The sequence below is a fragment of the Heteronotia binoei genome, chromosome 20 (genome assembly GCF_032191835.1).
Source record: "Heteronotia binoei isolate CCM8104 ecotype False Entrance Well chromosome 20, APGP_CSIRO_Hbin_v1, whole genome shotgun sequence".
Taxonomy (NCBI): Eukaryota; Metazoa; Chordata; class Lepidosauria; order Squamata; family Gekkonidae; genus Heteronotia; species Heteronotia binoei.
The window spans coordinates 37,446,794-37,463,509 of NC_083242.1; the positions used below are offsets into that span (position 1 = coordinate 37,446,794).

The 16,716-nt window shown below is 50.1% G+C and overlaps 1 protein-coding gene across 1 annotated transcript in view; it reads left to right on the plus strand.

The window, feature by feature from the left end:
* The window catches only part of CLEC16A (C-type lectin domain containing 16A), a 132,882-nt gene that overhangs the window by 66,473 nt on the left and 49,693 nt on the right, over window positions 1-16,716 (plus strand). The window contains exons 18-20 of the mRNA XM_060260795.1: window positions 4,208-4,328; window positions 13,859-14,010; window positions 15,814-16,018. Coding sequence (XP_060116778.1) covers window positions 4,208-4,328; window positions 13,859-14,010; window positions 15,814-16,018 — 478 coding nt within the window. The remainder of the gene's footprint in view (window positions 1-4,207; window positions 4,329-13,858; window positions 14,011-15,813; window positions 16,019-16,716) is intronic.

The following is a 16,716-nucleotide window of genomic DNA, read 5'->3' on the forward strand; positions in this document are numbered from 1 at the left end:
TAGAATGATTACAGGTTTGGAACACTTTCCCTATGAAGAAAGGTTAAAACGCTTTAACTTGGAGAATCGTCGACAGCGGGGTGACATGATAGAGGTTTACAAGATTATGCATGGGATGGAGAAAATAGAGAAAGAAGTACTTTTCTTCCTTTCTCATAATACAAGAACTCGTGGGCATTCGATGAAATTGCTGAGCAGACAGGTTAAAACGGATAAAAGGAAGTACTTCTTCATCAAAGGGTGATTAACATGTGGAATTCACTGCCACAGGAGGTGGTGGCGGCCACAAGCATGGTCACCTTCAAGAGGGGGTTAGATAAAAATATGGAGCACAGGTCCATCAGTGGCTATTAGCCACAGTGTGTATATATATATATAACATTTTTTTGGGCCACTGTGTGACACAGGGTGTTGGACTGGAGGGGCCATTGGCCTGATCCAACATGGCGTCTCTTATGTTCTTATGTGACACAGAGTGTTGGACTGGAGGGGCCACTGGCCTGATCCAGCAGGGCTTCTCTTATGTTCTTATGTACGAAATTTCACTTATAAGTTTGTCCCTTTTATTTCTTATATAATAAGTATTCCAGTTAAAGGTAATCCTCTTTGCAAGCTCCAGTCATTTCTGACTCTGAGGTGACATCACATCATGACGTTTTCACGGCAGACTTTTTACGGGGTGGTTTGCCATTGCCTTCCCCAGTCATCTACGCTTTCCCCTCAGCAAGCTGGGGACTCATTGGACCGACCTCGGAAGGATGGAAGGCTGAGTCGACCTAGAGCCGGCTACCCGAAACCAGCTTCCTCCGGGATCGAACTCAGGTCGTGAGCAGAGCTTGGACTGCAAGACTGCAGCTGACTGCTCTGTGCCTTGTATTTCAATGCAAAATCACAAAAGTATACAAATTGCATATACACACATTTCATATGTATTTTATGCGTTTCAAGTCAAGGCAATTTGTATACAGTAGTCATTACACTGTTATACACTGGGGAGATACAGAGCGTATGCGTATACAGAAGTAATTTGACTACTCTGTACTTTTGCAATCTTGTATTGAAATTATTTATTATATAAGAAATACAAGGGACAAACTTATAAGTGAAATTTTGTACATAAACGTTTATCACACAGGTATTTACAGTGAGTGCATTGAACACGGTGAGGTGTCGTTGTTTTGGATGCATCGACCCCGTGGCTCCCAATTTTGAATTTTGCAGCAGAGGAATGGGCAGTGAGGGCTTCCATTCCTTGCTGTTCCAGCTGAGGCGGGGTCAGAGGCAAAGATGGCAACGTTGCACTTCCCTTTGCCTGACGACCTTTCTCCAGGGGCTGATGGGGAGGAGAGGAGAGAGGGTGGAAGCGGTAAGAACAGCAACGCTGCCCGGGAATCCGGGCAGTCAACAAAAAGGGGCCGGAGGAGGGCTCCGTAGGACACAGCCGTCTGCCCTGCTCTGATAGGCCTGGTTTGAGGACTGCCAGTTAGCATTGGCTCTTTCTGGCCCAGCTGAGGCCACCAGAAACATCTGGCTGGGAATTGGAGGGGCTGCTCTTCTCCCCACACACAGCTATGTCTTAGACTCGTATGACCCTCTGCAAGCAGGGCCAGTAGCTTTCCCAGTTGCTTCCTCCTGCCCTCCAGACACGCAGCTCAAGCCAGGCAATCTTCCGAGGGGGCGTTTTAAGAAGAACCAGACTCCCTTGTGTCTTGAGTTCCTTTTGGGCGCAGGACTCCCCACCGTTTGCTCTTCCTCGGACTGCTAGCGCATTCTTACTTCTCTGCTCACCCTTTGTCATTCATAGAATTTGTCGTATCAGGTGGGGAGGAAGGAATAAAACAGTGACAACATCTTTAAGGCTTGTCAACGTTCCTAGAAACGCCGATTTATCATGCCCGCCTCTGAGCTTCTTGTGTTTTCCTCCCCCTGTCACAACGGCACGGCTTTTTATCTTTTATCTCATGTTGTTCGCACAGCAGGGAACTTCTAGGAAAACCAGAAAGACCTTTTTCCTAGAACAAGACTTTGATTTCCTCCCAGGCGCACCTGATTGGCTGAAAACAAAAAGATTGCGGTGGATTGAACTGTTTTTTTTTTTTTTAGAAAGCTTGTTTTTGTATTTTGCTTACCCCTCCCCCTTAGAAAGCCACCAACTACCAGCTACACTTGTACAAAGCAGGTATTCGTATGGATTATTAGAAGGAAAGGGAAAGTTCCCAGGTATTCCCCCACGCAGGTGCCCCTCAAAGGCTGAAGTGGGGAGAAGTTTAGCTAGAGGCCTTGCACAAGCCTTCTTGCTTGGCTCCCTAGGACAGGAGTGTCAAACGTGCAACCCAGGGATCAGGCCCACGAGCAAATCAAAAGTAGGTTTGCGACTTACAGACACACCCCTGAACAACGCCTGAGCAGTATACTCAAGATTGCTACAGCACAGACACTGTCCAGATTTGGTGTCAGTCACCAGAGACCGTTAAATAAACGAAATATTGCAAGAGTGCTGATCCTTTAAGCATGTTTTATTTTAAGCTTAAAAAAACCCCTTCAGTTGTGTTTGTCTGTGTCCACAACCTAGCAAAAAGCCCCACGTGAACCAGCTTCTATATCAAATTACGCAACAAGAAAAACCATTCATATATAAATAATTGTATTTAACCCACATATATTGCTTTCATCAAAACAACCATAATACTTAGTCCTTTGAACAGAAGGAAACATTTACACCAAGAGTTCTTTTCCTTTATATGGTAAAATTGTCCAGCTTTTCCATGGAATCCTGGTGTGATATTCCAAATGATGAATGTCTCTCAATGGATGCAGCCAAATTTTCAAAGAGGAAAGGGACAAGGTTGTACGAATACCCTTGTTTCGCAGAAGCTTTTTCAAGCTATAAAAGACCTCTTGGCAGAGACTTCTTCAAGCTGCAATAAGCCTCTTGGTAGAGAGCGTATTCAAGCTGGAATAGGCATCTTAGCAAAGAGCTTCTTCAAGCTGCAACACGCCTCCTAGCCAATTCTTAAAGCAAAGGCAATCATAGCCCAAATGTTTTCTAATTGAACACCCAAAGGTGTGCACAACCTGGCATTACGTTTCATGACACACGCGGCCCGACCCGACAAAGCCTCATTTATGTCAGCTGTGGCCCTCATGAGTCCAACAACCCAGCCCTAGGACTTTCCCCCAAGTAACTTTTTCTTTCTGCACTTCCTTCCCTTCAATCCTCTTCACACACCTATATTTTCATCCCAGCTGAAATATTACACGATTTCTGGGACAGAGTCTCTCTAGGGAATCCAGGGGATGATACTGACCCGTTTCCCTGAACCCGACACCAACGGAACAGTCAGCACACACTGATTTCCACCCTGGATCGGGGCCCTTTTGCCTCTTCATGGTCTTTCAAACCTCTGGTTTGCCCAATGTGAGGCTTTGTTCAGAACTCGAGATGCTGGCATTTGAGTCTCATGAGAGGCAACAATCGGGAAGTCAGCAGCTGCTTAAAAACGACAGAAGGGCGCACTTCACTGGGGGGGGGGGGATGGTGAGGAGACCAAGTTGGATGGGACTCAGGGGAGTCGGCAGTGTTAGAACAAGTTGTGGCAGTTTTTAGGAAACAAGAGAAGGAAGAAAATAGACACGCAGGGTGTAAAAAATGAAAAAGTTTCAGGTTGTGATTCCCGCCGTGTTTATGGATTTTTAGGCTAGATTTTAATTTATGTTTCCGTGTGTTAGCCGTGTTGGGGAGCCTAGGAGGGCAGAAAGACAAGGTGAAAATTATTCCTGTTGAATGAATAAAAATGTTTAAAATTGCTGCTCACCTGCTTCTAGGGGTTGGTTCTACGTCACTAAAATAAACGGAGCTTCAGAGGGTGGCTGTGTCAGCCTGCAGTCGAATTACTGGGCAACTCCAGGAGACCCTTGGGGACTGACAAGATTGTCAGGGTATGAGCTCTCCAAAGTCAACACTCTGCCTATCTGACGAAGGGGGCCTTTGACTCTTGAAAACCCTGCTGGCCTCTAAGGTTTGCCACTGCACTCAAAACTTCAGCACTCCCACCCTCTCCCGGAGAAAAGGCCACGTACTGGGCAGAGATCCAGAGTCGCGCTGCTGCTTGATGAACCCAGGACGTTTCCTTCCTCCTTCTCCCCACCACCAAGTGACCATCTTTGTTTCTGTCTCTCCCTCCCCCCCCCCCCGCTCTCCCTTTAGGCCATCCGAGTCTTCTTCATCCTGCGTTCGCTGTCCCTGCATCTGCAAAGGGAGCCAGAGACACAGCTGCCCTTGACGAGAGAAGAGGACCTGATCAAAACAGAGGACGTCCTGAACTTGAGTGAGTGGCCGGTCGAAACGGAGGCTGCGTGGCCTCCATGGCGCTCTCTGTTTCGCCCACTGCTTCAGCAAGCTGCCGCTGTGCCGATGCGTTGAACCACGGCTCTTCCGAACAACTGGGAAGGGTCAGCCACTTCGCTTTATTTTATTTTCTTCATTTCTCTCATTTATTTAATTCATTTATACCCCATCTTTCTCCCCAATAGGAACCTAAAGTGATTTACATTATCCTCTTCTTTTCCATTTTATCTTCACAACAACCCTGTGAGGTAGGTCTGGCTGAGACAGCGTGACTGGCCCCAAGGTCGCCCAGAGAGCTTTCATGGCACGAGTGGAGATTTGAATCAGGGACTCCCAGGCATTGATCTGACACTCTTAACCACTGCATCACACTTGGCACCCTGCCTTTCTGCCCAGCAGAGACCAGAGCACCTTCCGCCATTCTCCTCTCCTTTTTTTCCTCACGACGACCCTGTGAGATAGACCAGCACGGAGAGTGTGTGACTGGCCCAGAGTCACCCAGCGAACTTCCATGGAAGAGCAGAAGATTCAAACCTGGGTCTCCCAGATTCCAATCCGATGCTCTAACCATTACACTGTACGAGCCTCCTAAGAGAGCAAGTTTGCTGTAGTGGTGAAGTGCGTGGACTCTTATCTGGGAGAACCAGGTTTGATTCCCCACTCCTCCACTCGCAGCTGCTGGAATGGGCTTGGGTCAGCCACAGCTCTCTTATCTGGGAGAACCGGGTTTGATTCCCCACTCCTCCACTTGCACCTGCTGGAATGGCCTTGGGTCAGCCAGAGCTCTCTTATCTGGGAGAACCGGGTTGGATTCCCCACTCCTCCACTTGCAGCTGCTGGAATGGCCTTGGGTCAGCCATAGCTCTCTTATCTGGGAGAACTGGTTTTGATTCCCCACTCCTCCACTTGCACCTGCTGGAATGGCCTTGGGTCACCCATAGCTCTCTTATCTGCGAGAACCGGGTTTGATTTCCCACTCCTCCACTTGCAGCTGCTGGAATGGCCTTGGGTCAGCCATAGCTATCATAGGAGTTGTCCTTGAAAGCGCAGCTGCTGGGAAAGCTCTCAGCCCCATCTACCTCGCAGGGTGTTTGTTGTGGGGAAGGAAGATAAAGGAGACTGTGAGCTTCTCTGAGACTCTGAAATTTGGAGTGGAGGGCAGGATATAAAATCCAATATCATCTTCTTCTACTACTACTTGAAGCTTAATCAGAGGCCCATCTAGCCCCCTGCTCAGGGCTGGGTTCTCTGTGGAAGCAACAAGTCACTTTTGTGACGCCTCGCATCCACCCCGGCTCTCACACTCTTGCTCGCACTCTTTGGCCTCAGACGACCTCGTTCTCCACCCCCTGACTCGGCTTCGGCTTGAACTCTCTGGCTTGACCCCAGACTGGACTTGGACTTTGCTCTCGCCTGCGCCCAGCCCTTGACTAGCTGTTCTGAGTGGGGCCTCCTGGGCCGGGGTGTCCTGATCGGTCCCCGGTGTTGCCGCCGAGTTGTGCTTCTTCTGTTTCGTGCATGCGGAGGCAGCGTTCGTGCTCTCTCTCTCTTTCTGACACACGCTCACCTCCTTTGCTTTTCGGAACAGTGAAAAGCCATTTCTGCAATAATGCTAACTGGAAGCCCCACGATATTCTTGGAAGGCTTCCCCGGTTTATTTTCATTACCAATTTATCGTATGCTGGGAAGCGTAGTGTCCTCGTTCCACCTTGGCACACGTGATCCACGTTAATAGAAATGTCCGGCCGTTTTTATTGTGGCAGATTTCGGAGGCCGTGTCCTGCAGCCAGTGGCAGGATTAGACAGGTGGTGGGGTGGACTCCCGTGAACCTGGGTGTGCCATTATGTGGGGTTTCAATTTTTTCCTCCAAAGGTCCAACGGGGCTCCCAACCTCTTTGAGTCCATAGGCAACTCTTGAATTCGGACACAGCTTGACAGGCCCAGCCACAATATAGCCATGTGGAAGGCAGAACCAACCACATAAGAACAAGAGAAGCCATGTTGGATCAGGCCAATGGCCCATCCAGTCCAGCACTCTGTGTCTCATAAGAACATAAGAGAAGCCCTGTTGGATCAGGCCAATGGCCCATCCAGTCCAACACTCTGTGTCTCATAAGATCATAAGAGAAGCCCTGTTGGATCAGGCCAAAGGCCCATCCAGTCCAACACTCTGTGTCTCATAAGAACATAAGAGAAGCCCTGTTGGATCAGGCCAATGGCCCATCCAGTCCAGCACTCTGTGTCTCATAAGATCATAAGAGAAGCCCTGTTGGATCAGGCCAAAGGCCCATCCAGTCCAACACTCTGTGTCTCATAAGAACATAAGAGAAGCCCTGTTGGATCAGGCCAATGGCCCCTCCAGTCCAACACTCTGTGTCACATGAGAACATAAGACAAGCCATGTTGGATCAGGCCAATGGCCCCTCCAGTCCAACACTCCGTGTCACTTAAGAATATAAGAGAAGCCATGTTGGATCAGGCCAATGGCCCATCCAGTCCAACACTCTGTGTCACTAAAGAACATAAGAGAAGCCATGTTGGATCAGGCCAATGGCCCCTCCAGTCCAACACTCCGTGTCACTTAAGAATATAAGAGAAGCCCTGTTGGATCAGGCCAGTGGCCCATCCAGTCCAACACTCTGTGTCACATAAGAACATAAGAGAAGCCCTGTTGGATCAGGCCAAAGGCCCATCCAGTCCAACACTCTGTGTCACATAAGAACATAAGAGAAGCCCTGTTGGATCAGGCCAAAGGCCCATCCAGTCCAACACTGTGTGTCAAACATAAGAACATAAGAGAAGCCATGTTGGATCAGGCCAATGGCCCATCCAGTCCAACACTCTGTCACATAAGAACATAAGAGAAGCCCTGTTAGATCAGGCCAAAGGCCCATCCAGTTCAACACTGTGTCACATAAGAACATAAGAGAAGCCCTGTTGGATCAGGCCAAAGGCCCATCCAGTCCAACACTCTGTGTCACACAGTGGCCAAAAAACCCAAGTGCCATCAAGAGGTCCATTAGTGGGGCTAGAAGCCCTTCCACTATGCTCCCCCCAAGCACAAGAATACAGGGCATCACTGCTCCAGACAGAAGAAGATATTGGATTTATATCCCGCCCTCCACTCCGAAGAGTCTCAGAGCGGCTCACAATCTCCTTTACCTTCCTCCCCCACAACAGACACCCTGTGAGGTGGGTGGGGCTGGAGAGGAATCTCACAGCAGCTGCCCTTTCAAGAACAACCTCTGCCAGAGCTATGGCTGACCCAAGGCCATTCCAGCAGCTGCAAGTGGAGGAGTGGGGAATCAAACACGGTTCTCCCAGATAAGAGAGCTATGGCTGACCCAAGGCCATTCCAGCAGCTGCAAGTGGAGGAGTGGGGAATCAAACACAGTTCTCCCAGATAAGAGAGCTCTGGCTGACCCAAGGCCATTCCAGCAGCTGCAAGTGGAGGAGTGGGGAATCAAACCCGATTCTCCCAGATAAGAGAGCTCTGGCTGACCCAAGGCCATTCCAGCAGCTGCAAGTGGAGGAGTGGGGAATCAAACCCGATTCTCCCAGATAAGAGAGCTCTGGCTGACCCAAGGCCATTCCAGCAGCTCCAAGTGGAGGAGTGGGGAATCAAACCCGGTTCTCCCAGATAAGAGTCCACACACTTAGCCACTGCACCAAACTGGCTCTCTCCAGTGCTTGGCAGGAGCCAGGAAAGGTGTTGGCAGGTGCCATCGGTGCCCCTCAGGCGCTGGTCTCCAAGGATCACTTCCTGCACCACAGCAAGGTCCTGGTGGAAGCGAGAACACGACCTGGAACGGATCTTGCGGTCCTTGGCCCAAGTTTGGGGAAGTGGCTCCAGGTTACTGAGCAGACAGATATTTCTGAAGAATTTGTAAGCTCTGACCAGAACCCACAGAACAGAGCCATCTGTGCCTCATGTCCGAGGAAAGTTTGAGCCCCCATTTCCTGAGCAGAACCCCCCAACCCCCAGGGACTTCTCCGCGGCCTTGCTCCTAGAGCGGCCGTGAAGCCAGGTGTCCTTCCGCTTCAAAGCTGCATTGGGATCAGTATTCCTGCCACCGTTGTGCAAGGAGCTAACAGTTCTTTTTTTAAAAAGGGGCTTCAGGGTTTACGTTTACAATAGTTTGAGCTCCCAGGCAGTCCCATCCGAATCGCTGGATCTAACAGCCCTCCTCAGCAACTAGAAGAAGAAGGAGATTGGATTGATACCCTTCCCTTTGCTAGCCAAAGGAGTCTCAGAGCAGCTTACAAATCTCCTTTCCCCTCCCCTCTCCACAACAGACACCCTGTTAGGCAGGCGGGTGTCCTCTCGAGCAGGAAAGCCTTGAGAGAACTTGTGGCTGACCCAAGGCCATTCCAGCAGCTGCAAGTGGAGGAGTGGGGAATCAAACTCGGTTCTCCTAGATAAGAGAGCTCTGGCTGACCCAAGGCCATTCCAGCAGCTGCAAGTGGAGGAGTGGGGAATCCAACCCGGTTCTCCCCGATAAGAGAGCTATGGCTGACCCAAGGCCATTCCAGCAGCTGTGAGTGGAGGAGTGGGGAATCCAACCTGGTTCTCCCCGATAAGAGAGCTATGGCTGACCCAAGGCCATTCCAGCAGCTGCAAGTGGAGGAGTGGGGAATCAAACCCGGTTCTCCCAGATAAGAGAGCTATGGCTGACCCAAGGCCATTCCAGCAGCTGTGAGTGGAGGAGTGGGGAATCCAACCCAGTTCTCCCCGATAAGAGAGCTATGGCTGACCCAAGGCCATTCCAGCAGCTGCAAGTGGAGGAGTGGGGAATCAAACCCGGTTCTCCCAGATAAGAGAGCTATGGCTGACCCAAGCCCATCCCAGCAGGTGCAAGTGGAGGAGTGGGGAATCAAACCCGGTTCTCCCAGATAAGAGAGCTATGGCTGACCCAAGGCCATTCCAGCAGCTGCAAGTGGAGGAGTGGGGAATCAAACCCGGTTCTCCCAGATAAGAGAGCTCTGGCTGACCCAAGGCCATTCCAGCAGGTGCAAGTAGAGGAGGCGGGAATCCAACCCAGTTCTCCCAGATAAGAGAGCTCTGGCTGACCCAAGGCCATCCCAGCAGGTGCAAGTGGAGGAGGCGGGAATCCAACCCAGTTCTCCCAGATAAGAGAGCTCTGGCTGACTCAAGGCCATTCCAGCAGCTGCAAGTGGAGGAGTGGGGGATCAAACCCGGTTCTCCCAGATAAGAGAGCTATGGCTGACCCAAGGCCATTCCAGCAGCTGCAAGTGGAGGAGTGGGGGATCAAACCCAATTCTCCCAGATAAGAGTCTGCACACTTCACCACTGCACCAAACGTGCTCTCCACTTAATCACCACACCAAACTAGGATCTCTGGGTATGGAGCACTGCCCTCCCCCCCAAAGCGGCTGGCTACCAAATGCCTTCTCTGCACCTTTCTTCATCTTTATTTATCTAAACACCTTTTTATACTGCCTTTCTCGCCTCACCAGGGGTTCCCAAGGGGGCAGACATGAAAACGTTAGATCGATTAAGAACAGATTTGAAATGGTAAAATAATAAAATAAGGAGACTTATGCTAACAACACTAAAACCAGGAAGGAGGGCCAATAACCCTTCCAAAGGGGTACTGGTAGAGTTAGTTCCCTGTGCAAGCGCCAGTCGTTTCCAACTCTGCTTTCACAACATTTTCACGGCAGACTTTTTACAGGGTGGTTTGCCCTTGTCTTCCCCAGTCATCCACATTTTCCGCCCAGCAAGCTGAGTCCTCATTTTACTGACCTCGGAAGGATGGAAGGCTGAGTCAACCTCGAGCCGGCTACCTGAACCAGCTTTCGCTGGGATCGAACTCAGGTCATGAGCAGAGGGCTCCAGCTGCAGTATTGCAGCTTTACCACTCTGCACCATGGGGCTCTTACTTACAAAGGGGTACGCCACGTGAAACAAAACGCTGGTGAAAGGCCCCAGCGGTGGAAAATGGACAAATCTCTCTGGGGAGGTGGTGCCATAGAGTACGCCTCTCTCTTACACCTGGCTAGTGGCTGCTCTCTGCACTCGTGCGTGAGGTTTGGCTCAAGAGTCTCCAGTGCATTGACTTTCTGGTCATGGTCTGTTGCTGTCCTGGGGATTGCCTTCTCAACCCCCACCTCACCCCACCCCCGACTTTGCTCTTTCAGGCAGCGGCCTCCCAGCGCAGAATTTAAGCTCATAAAACTAACTGGAAATGTGATTATCCTCTAACCGTCAGGTATTTCACCCGGGTGTTCTTAAAGTAAATCAAATAGGCTTCCCCCCCGCCCCCCCTTTCATATGGAACGATATTGTAGCTTCCTGCATATTGATTGTTTTGATTGGTATCACCGTGCAATTTTGTGTTGGTTTTTTTTTTCATTTTCAGTAATGTTCATTGAGCAGTTTTAATGTACATTCCTGTAACCTTCCTCGTCGTTGTTATTTAACAGAGCATTCAGAATTGAGCTGTGGCACATCTAAAGTGCCTTTGGCCATTCAGTTTTCCACTGTCTCTTGTCTGAACGTGCAGAACTCCCCCACCACCCTGTAATAGCTTTTGCCCTTGTGAGGATTGAAATATCATACGGGGTGCCTTTCCTGGAAATCCAAATCTTGTAGTCTGTTGACCCGAATTCAGCCCGTCATCTCTCCTGGAGATCCTGATGCTCCTTCAAGCCCCACAACATTTTGGGCTTTTGTGGGTTGCTACACACCTCTACAGTACAACGAAGGAAGCAGTGACTTACAAAAACTCCTTCCCTGCCACAAATTTTGTGAGGCTTGAAAGTGCTCCTGGACTCTTGTTCTTTTCTGCTGCCACAAATATAATAATAATAATAATAAATAATAATAATAATAATAATAATAATAAGAAGAAGAAGAAGAAGAAGAAGAAGAAGAAGAAGAAGAAGAAGAAGAAGAAGAAGAAGAAGAAGAAGAAGAAGAAGAAGAAGAAGAAGAAGAAGAAGAAGAAGAAGAAGAAGAAGAAGAAGAAGAAGTTTTTATTTATACCCCACCCTCCCCGCCAAGGCAGGCTCAGGGCAGCTTACAGAGCATGATACAATATCATGGTACGACAATAACAGATAAAATCAATCAACAATATAAACACAAAATATAAATTAATTTTAAGAATAAGCTAAAACAATACAGTGGTGCTACAGTCTCTGTTTATCCAGGCAGCGTAATATTCGTTCTGGTTACATCTTAAAGGCTTCTTGGAAGAGGGCAGTTTTGCAGGCCCTACGGAACTGGTTAAGATCCCGTAGGGCCCGCACCTCTTCCGGCAGCTGATTCCACCATTGGGGCGCTTTTATAGAGAAGGCCGGCTCCCTGCTCCCTCATAGAACCATAGATTCCTAGAGTTGGAAGGGACCTCCAGGGTCATCTGGACCAACCCCCTGTGCAATGCAGGAAACTCACAAAGACCTCCCCCTAAATTCACAAGATTCTCATTGCTGTCAGATGGCCATCCAGCCTCTGCACATTGGGGCCAAGAATCCCAGCTAAAAATACAAGTTGATGGGGTGTGAACTGGCAGAGACTGACCAAGAGAGAGATCTTGGGGTCGTGGTAGATAACTCACTGAAAATGTCAAGACAGTGTGCGTTTGCAATAAAAAAGGCCAACGCCATGCTGGGAATTATTAGGAAGGGAATTGAAAACAAATCAGCCAGTATAATAATGCCCCTGTATAAATCAATGGTGCAGTCTCATTTGGAGTACTGTGTGCAGTTCTGGTCGCCCCACCTCAAAAAGGATATTATAGCATTGGAGAAAGTGCAGAAAAGGGCAATTAGAATGATTAAAGGGCTGGAGCACTTTCCCTATGAAGAAAGGTTGAAACACTTGGGACTCTTTAGCTTGGAGAAACGTCGACTGCGGGGTGACATGAGAGAGGTTTACAAGATAATGCATGGGATGGAGAAAGTAGAGAAAGAAGTACTTTTCTCCCTTTCTCACAATACAAGAACTCGTGGGCATCCGATGAAATTGCTGAGCAGACAGGTTAAAACGGATAAAAGGAAGTACTTCTTCACCCAAAGGGTGATTAACATCTGGAATTCACTGCCACAGGAGGTGGTGGCAGCCACAAGCATAGGCACCTTCAAGAGGGGTTTAGATAAAAATATGGAGCAGAGGTCCATCAGTGGCTATTAGCCACAGTGTGTGTGTGTGTGTGTGTGTGTGTATATATATATATATATAAAATTTTTGCCACTGTGTGACACAGAGTGTTGGACTGGATGGGCCATTGGCCTGGTCTAACATGGCTGAGAAGAACATGGCTTATGTTATGTTCTCATTGCTGTCAGATGGCCATCCAGCCTCTGTTGAAAAACCTCCAAGGAAGGAGAGCCCACCACCTCCCAAGGAGGAAGCCTGTTCCACTGAGGAACTGCTCTAAACTCACAAACACCTCCCCCTAAATTCACAGGATCTTCATGGCTGTCAGATGGCCATCTAGCCTCTGTTGAAAAACCTCCAAGGAAGGAGAGCCCACCACCTCCCGAGGGAGTCTCTCTCTTCATGGAAAGGGCATGGTGTGAAAAAAACCCAAACAAAATAAAATGCAGCATCTCTGAGATCCAAGAAGAAGCTCTGAAATGTTCTAGTTTAATAACAAGAAAAGCCATAGAGCAGGGGTGTCAAACATACAGGCTGGGGGCCAAATCAGGCCCCCAAGTGACTGGCTGTCATCTGCTTCCTTTTCTTCTCTCTTTTGCTTCTTTCTGCATTTGCAAGGCTTTGCAAGGCTTGCTCAATCGCACAGGAGCTACAGAGCAAAACCTCTATTTTCTCCATTAGCTGAGACTCCTTCCTTGGGGAGGAAGAGGGAGGGAAAGCAGAGCTTGTTTTGCCAGACTCTCTCAATCACACAGCAGAGCTACTGAGCCAAGCCTCTCTTCTATTGGCTGAGGCTCCTCTCCCTCCTGGTCCCCTGAGGAAGGAAGGAAAGAGCCAGAAGTTCTTTTGCCCAGTTCCCTGGCTCCCATGGGAGAAATACATAGAAAGCACCTTTAAGACCAACGAGTGCTAAAGTTTTAAGCATGTTTTAAGTTTTTTTTTTTAATCTTTAATTGTGTTTGTGTCCTTTATAAAGTTTATATCTCTGCTACCTAATCCTAAATTCTGCTTCAGCGGGGAGGGCGGGATATAAATGAAACAAAATAAATAAATAGGTACACACATGGCCCATCCCAACAAGGTCTAACTTACGTTAGATTTGGCCCTCATAACAAAATGAGTTCAACACCCTTGCCATAGAGGTTGTGGCAAGGCAGAGAAATGTCGGCTTGGACAGGGAGACATCATCTGTTAAAATGCTGGTGTCAGGTGAGAGTCCAGAAGAACCTACTCTGCCATAGAGGTTTGCCAGGTGACCTTGAGCCAGTCACGCTGTCTTGACCTCACCTCCCTCGCAGGGCGGCTGCTGCAGGAAATCTGCTGATTTCAGCAGACGCGGCCATCCCTCGAGCGTCCTCGTGTTCTTTCTCTGCCCCCCTCCCAGATAACAGCGACCTGATTGCCTGCACTGTGATCACAAAGGATGCCGGTCAAGTCCAGCGCTTCTTGGCGGTCGACATCTACCAGATGAGCCTGGTGGAGCCGGAGGCTGCCCGCCTGGGCTGGGGAGTGGTGAAATTTGCCGGCCTTCTCCAGGTGAGCCCCCGCGCAACGGAAGGGGGGGGGGGGCCTTCCAGTAGGACAGCTGTTGACGCCAGCTGCAGGGCTTCCATGTTAGTTCCACGTGCTCAGGTCAGAGAACTGACACCTCAAGCAGAGAACACTGACTGATCGGCCCTTTAAGGTCTCGGCCATTTTTCCTTCTCTTATTTATTTACATCATTTATTGCCTCATGACATTTTGAAGAAGACGACTGCAGATTTATGCCCCGTCCTTCTCTCTGAATCAGAGACTCAGAGCAATTTACAATCTCCTTTATCTTCTCCCCCCACAACAGACATCCTGTGAGGTGGGTGGGGCTGAGAGGGCACTGACAGAAGCTGCCCTTTCGAGGACAACTCCTGCAAGAGCTCTGGCTGACCCAAGGCCATCCCAGCAGCTGCAAGTGGAGGAGTGGGGAATCCAACCCGGTTCTCCCAGATAAGAGAGCTATGGCTGATCCAAGGCCATTCCAGCAGCTGCAAGTGGAGGAGTGGGGAATCAAACCCGGTTCTCCCAGATAAGAGAGCTATGGCTGACCCAAGGCCATTCCTGCAGCTGCAAGTGAAGGAGTGGGGAATCAAACCCAGTTCTCCCAGATAAGAGAGCTATGGCTGACCCAAGGCCATTCCAGCAGCTGCAAGTGGAGGAGTGGCGAATCAAACTCGGTTCTCCCAGATAAGAGAGCTATGGCTGACCCAAGGCCATCCCAGCAGGTGCAAGTGGAGGAGTGGGGAATCAAACCCGGTTCTCCCAGATAAGAGAGCTATGGCTGACCCAAGGCCATTCCTGCAGCTGCAAGTGAAGGAGTGGGGAATCAAACCCAGTTCTCCCAGATAAGAGAGCTATGGCTGACCCAAGGCCATTCCTGCAGCTGCAAGTGGAGGAGGGGGGAATCAAACCCAGTTCTCCCAGATAAGAGAGCTATGGCTGACCCAAGACCATTCCAGCAGGTGCAAGTGGAGGAGGGGGGAATCAAACCCGGTTCTCCCAGATAAGAGAGCTCTGGCTGACCCAAGGCCATTCCAGCAGGTGCAAGTGGAGGAGTGGGGAATCAAACCCAGTTCTCCCAGATAAGAGAGCTCTGGCTGACCCAAGGCCATTCCAGCAGGTGCAAGTGGAGGAGTGGGGAATCAAACCCAGTTCTCCCAGATAAGAGAGCTCTGGCTGACCCCAGGCCATCCCAGCAGCTGCAAGTGGAGGAGTGGGGAATCAAACCCGGTTCTCCCAGATAAGAGAGCTATGGCTGACCCAAGGCCATTCCAGCAGCTGCAAGTGGACGAGTGGCGAATCAAACCCGGTTCCCCCAGATAAGAGTCCGCGCACTTCACCACTACCCCACACTGGCTCCTCTCCTCCGTTTTATCCTCACAACAACCCTGTGAGGAAGACCAGGCTGAGAGCGGGCAACTAGCCCTGCGTCACCCAAGAAGCTTCCGCAGCAGAGCAAGGATTTGAACCTGGTTCTCCCAGATCCTGGTTGGATCCTCTCTAACCACTGCGACCCTCTGGCTCTCTTCCCTGCCGCAAAACTGCAGGGGTTGAACTTGGAGGCGTTGGGATATTTTATTGATTTTCTGAGGCCCAAGAGGGATTTCCTTACTGAAACAGCATCCTCAGAGCAGTGCAGTTCAGGGTTCCAGGGTGGCAACGGCTGTGCTCTCCCCCACCCCCCGCCTGTGGCCCTTCCTGCCCCTGTCCCATGAGGCTCAGCTTTGATTTCATTGCTTGGGGTCCCCAAGCTAAGATATCGTTTCGCTGCCCCCTTCTGACAGCACTTTCCCCACTTCCCCCCCAAGGACATGCAGGTGACAGGAGTCGAAGACGACAGCCGTGCGCTGAGCATCGTCATCCACAAGCCGGCCTCCAGCCCACACTCCAAGCCCTTCCCCATCCTGCAGGCCACCTTCGTCTTCTCCGACCACATCCGGTGCATCATTGCCAAGCAGCGCCTGGCCAAGGGCCGCATTCAGGCACGGCGTATGAAGATGCAGAGGATAGCAGGTGAGCCCTCGCTGGGTCCGCAGAGGTCCTCAGTGCTCCCTCCCCCCCCCCCCTCTCTCTCTCTCTCTCATAAACGATGCATTCAGCCAGAGAGTCCATCCACCTGCACAATGCAGGAAACTCACAAATAAAAGGTCAGGGTAGTCCCCTGTGCAAGCGCCAGTCGTTTCCAACTCTGGGGTGACGTTGCTCTCACAACGTTTGCCATTGCCTTCCCCAGTCATCTACCCTTTCCTCCCAGCATGCTGGGTCCTCATTTTACCCACCTCGGAAGGATGGAAGGCTGAGTCAACCTGGAGCCGGTTACCTGAACCCAGCTTCCTCCCCCTAAATTCACAGGATCCTCATTGCTGTCAGATGGCCATCTAGCCTCTATTGAAAAACCTCCAAGGAAGGAGAGCCCACCACCTCCCAAGGAGGAAGCCTGTTCCACTGAGGAACCGCTCTAAACTCACAAATCCCTCCCCCTAAATTCACAGGATCTTCATTGCTGTCAGATGGCCATCTAGCCTCTATTGAAAAACCTCCAAGGAAGGAGAGCAAACCACCTCCCAAGGAGGAAGCCTGTTCCACTGAGGAACTGCTCTAAACTCACAAATCCCTCCCCCTAAATTCACAGGATCTTCATTGCTGTCAGATGGCCATCTAGCCTCTATTGAAAAACCTCCAAGGAAGGAGAGCCCACCACCTCCCAAGGA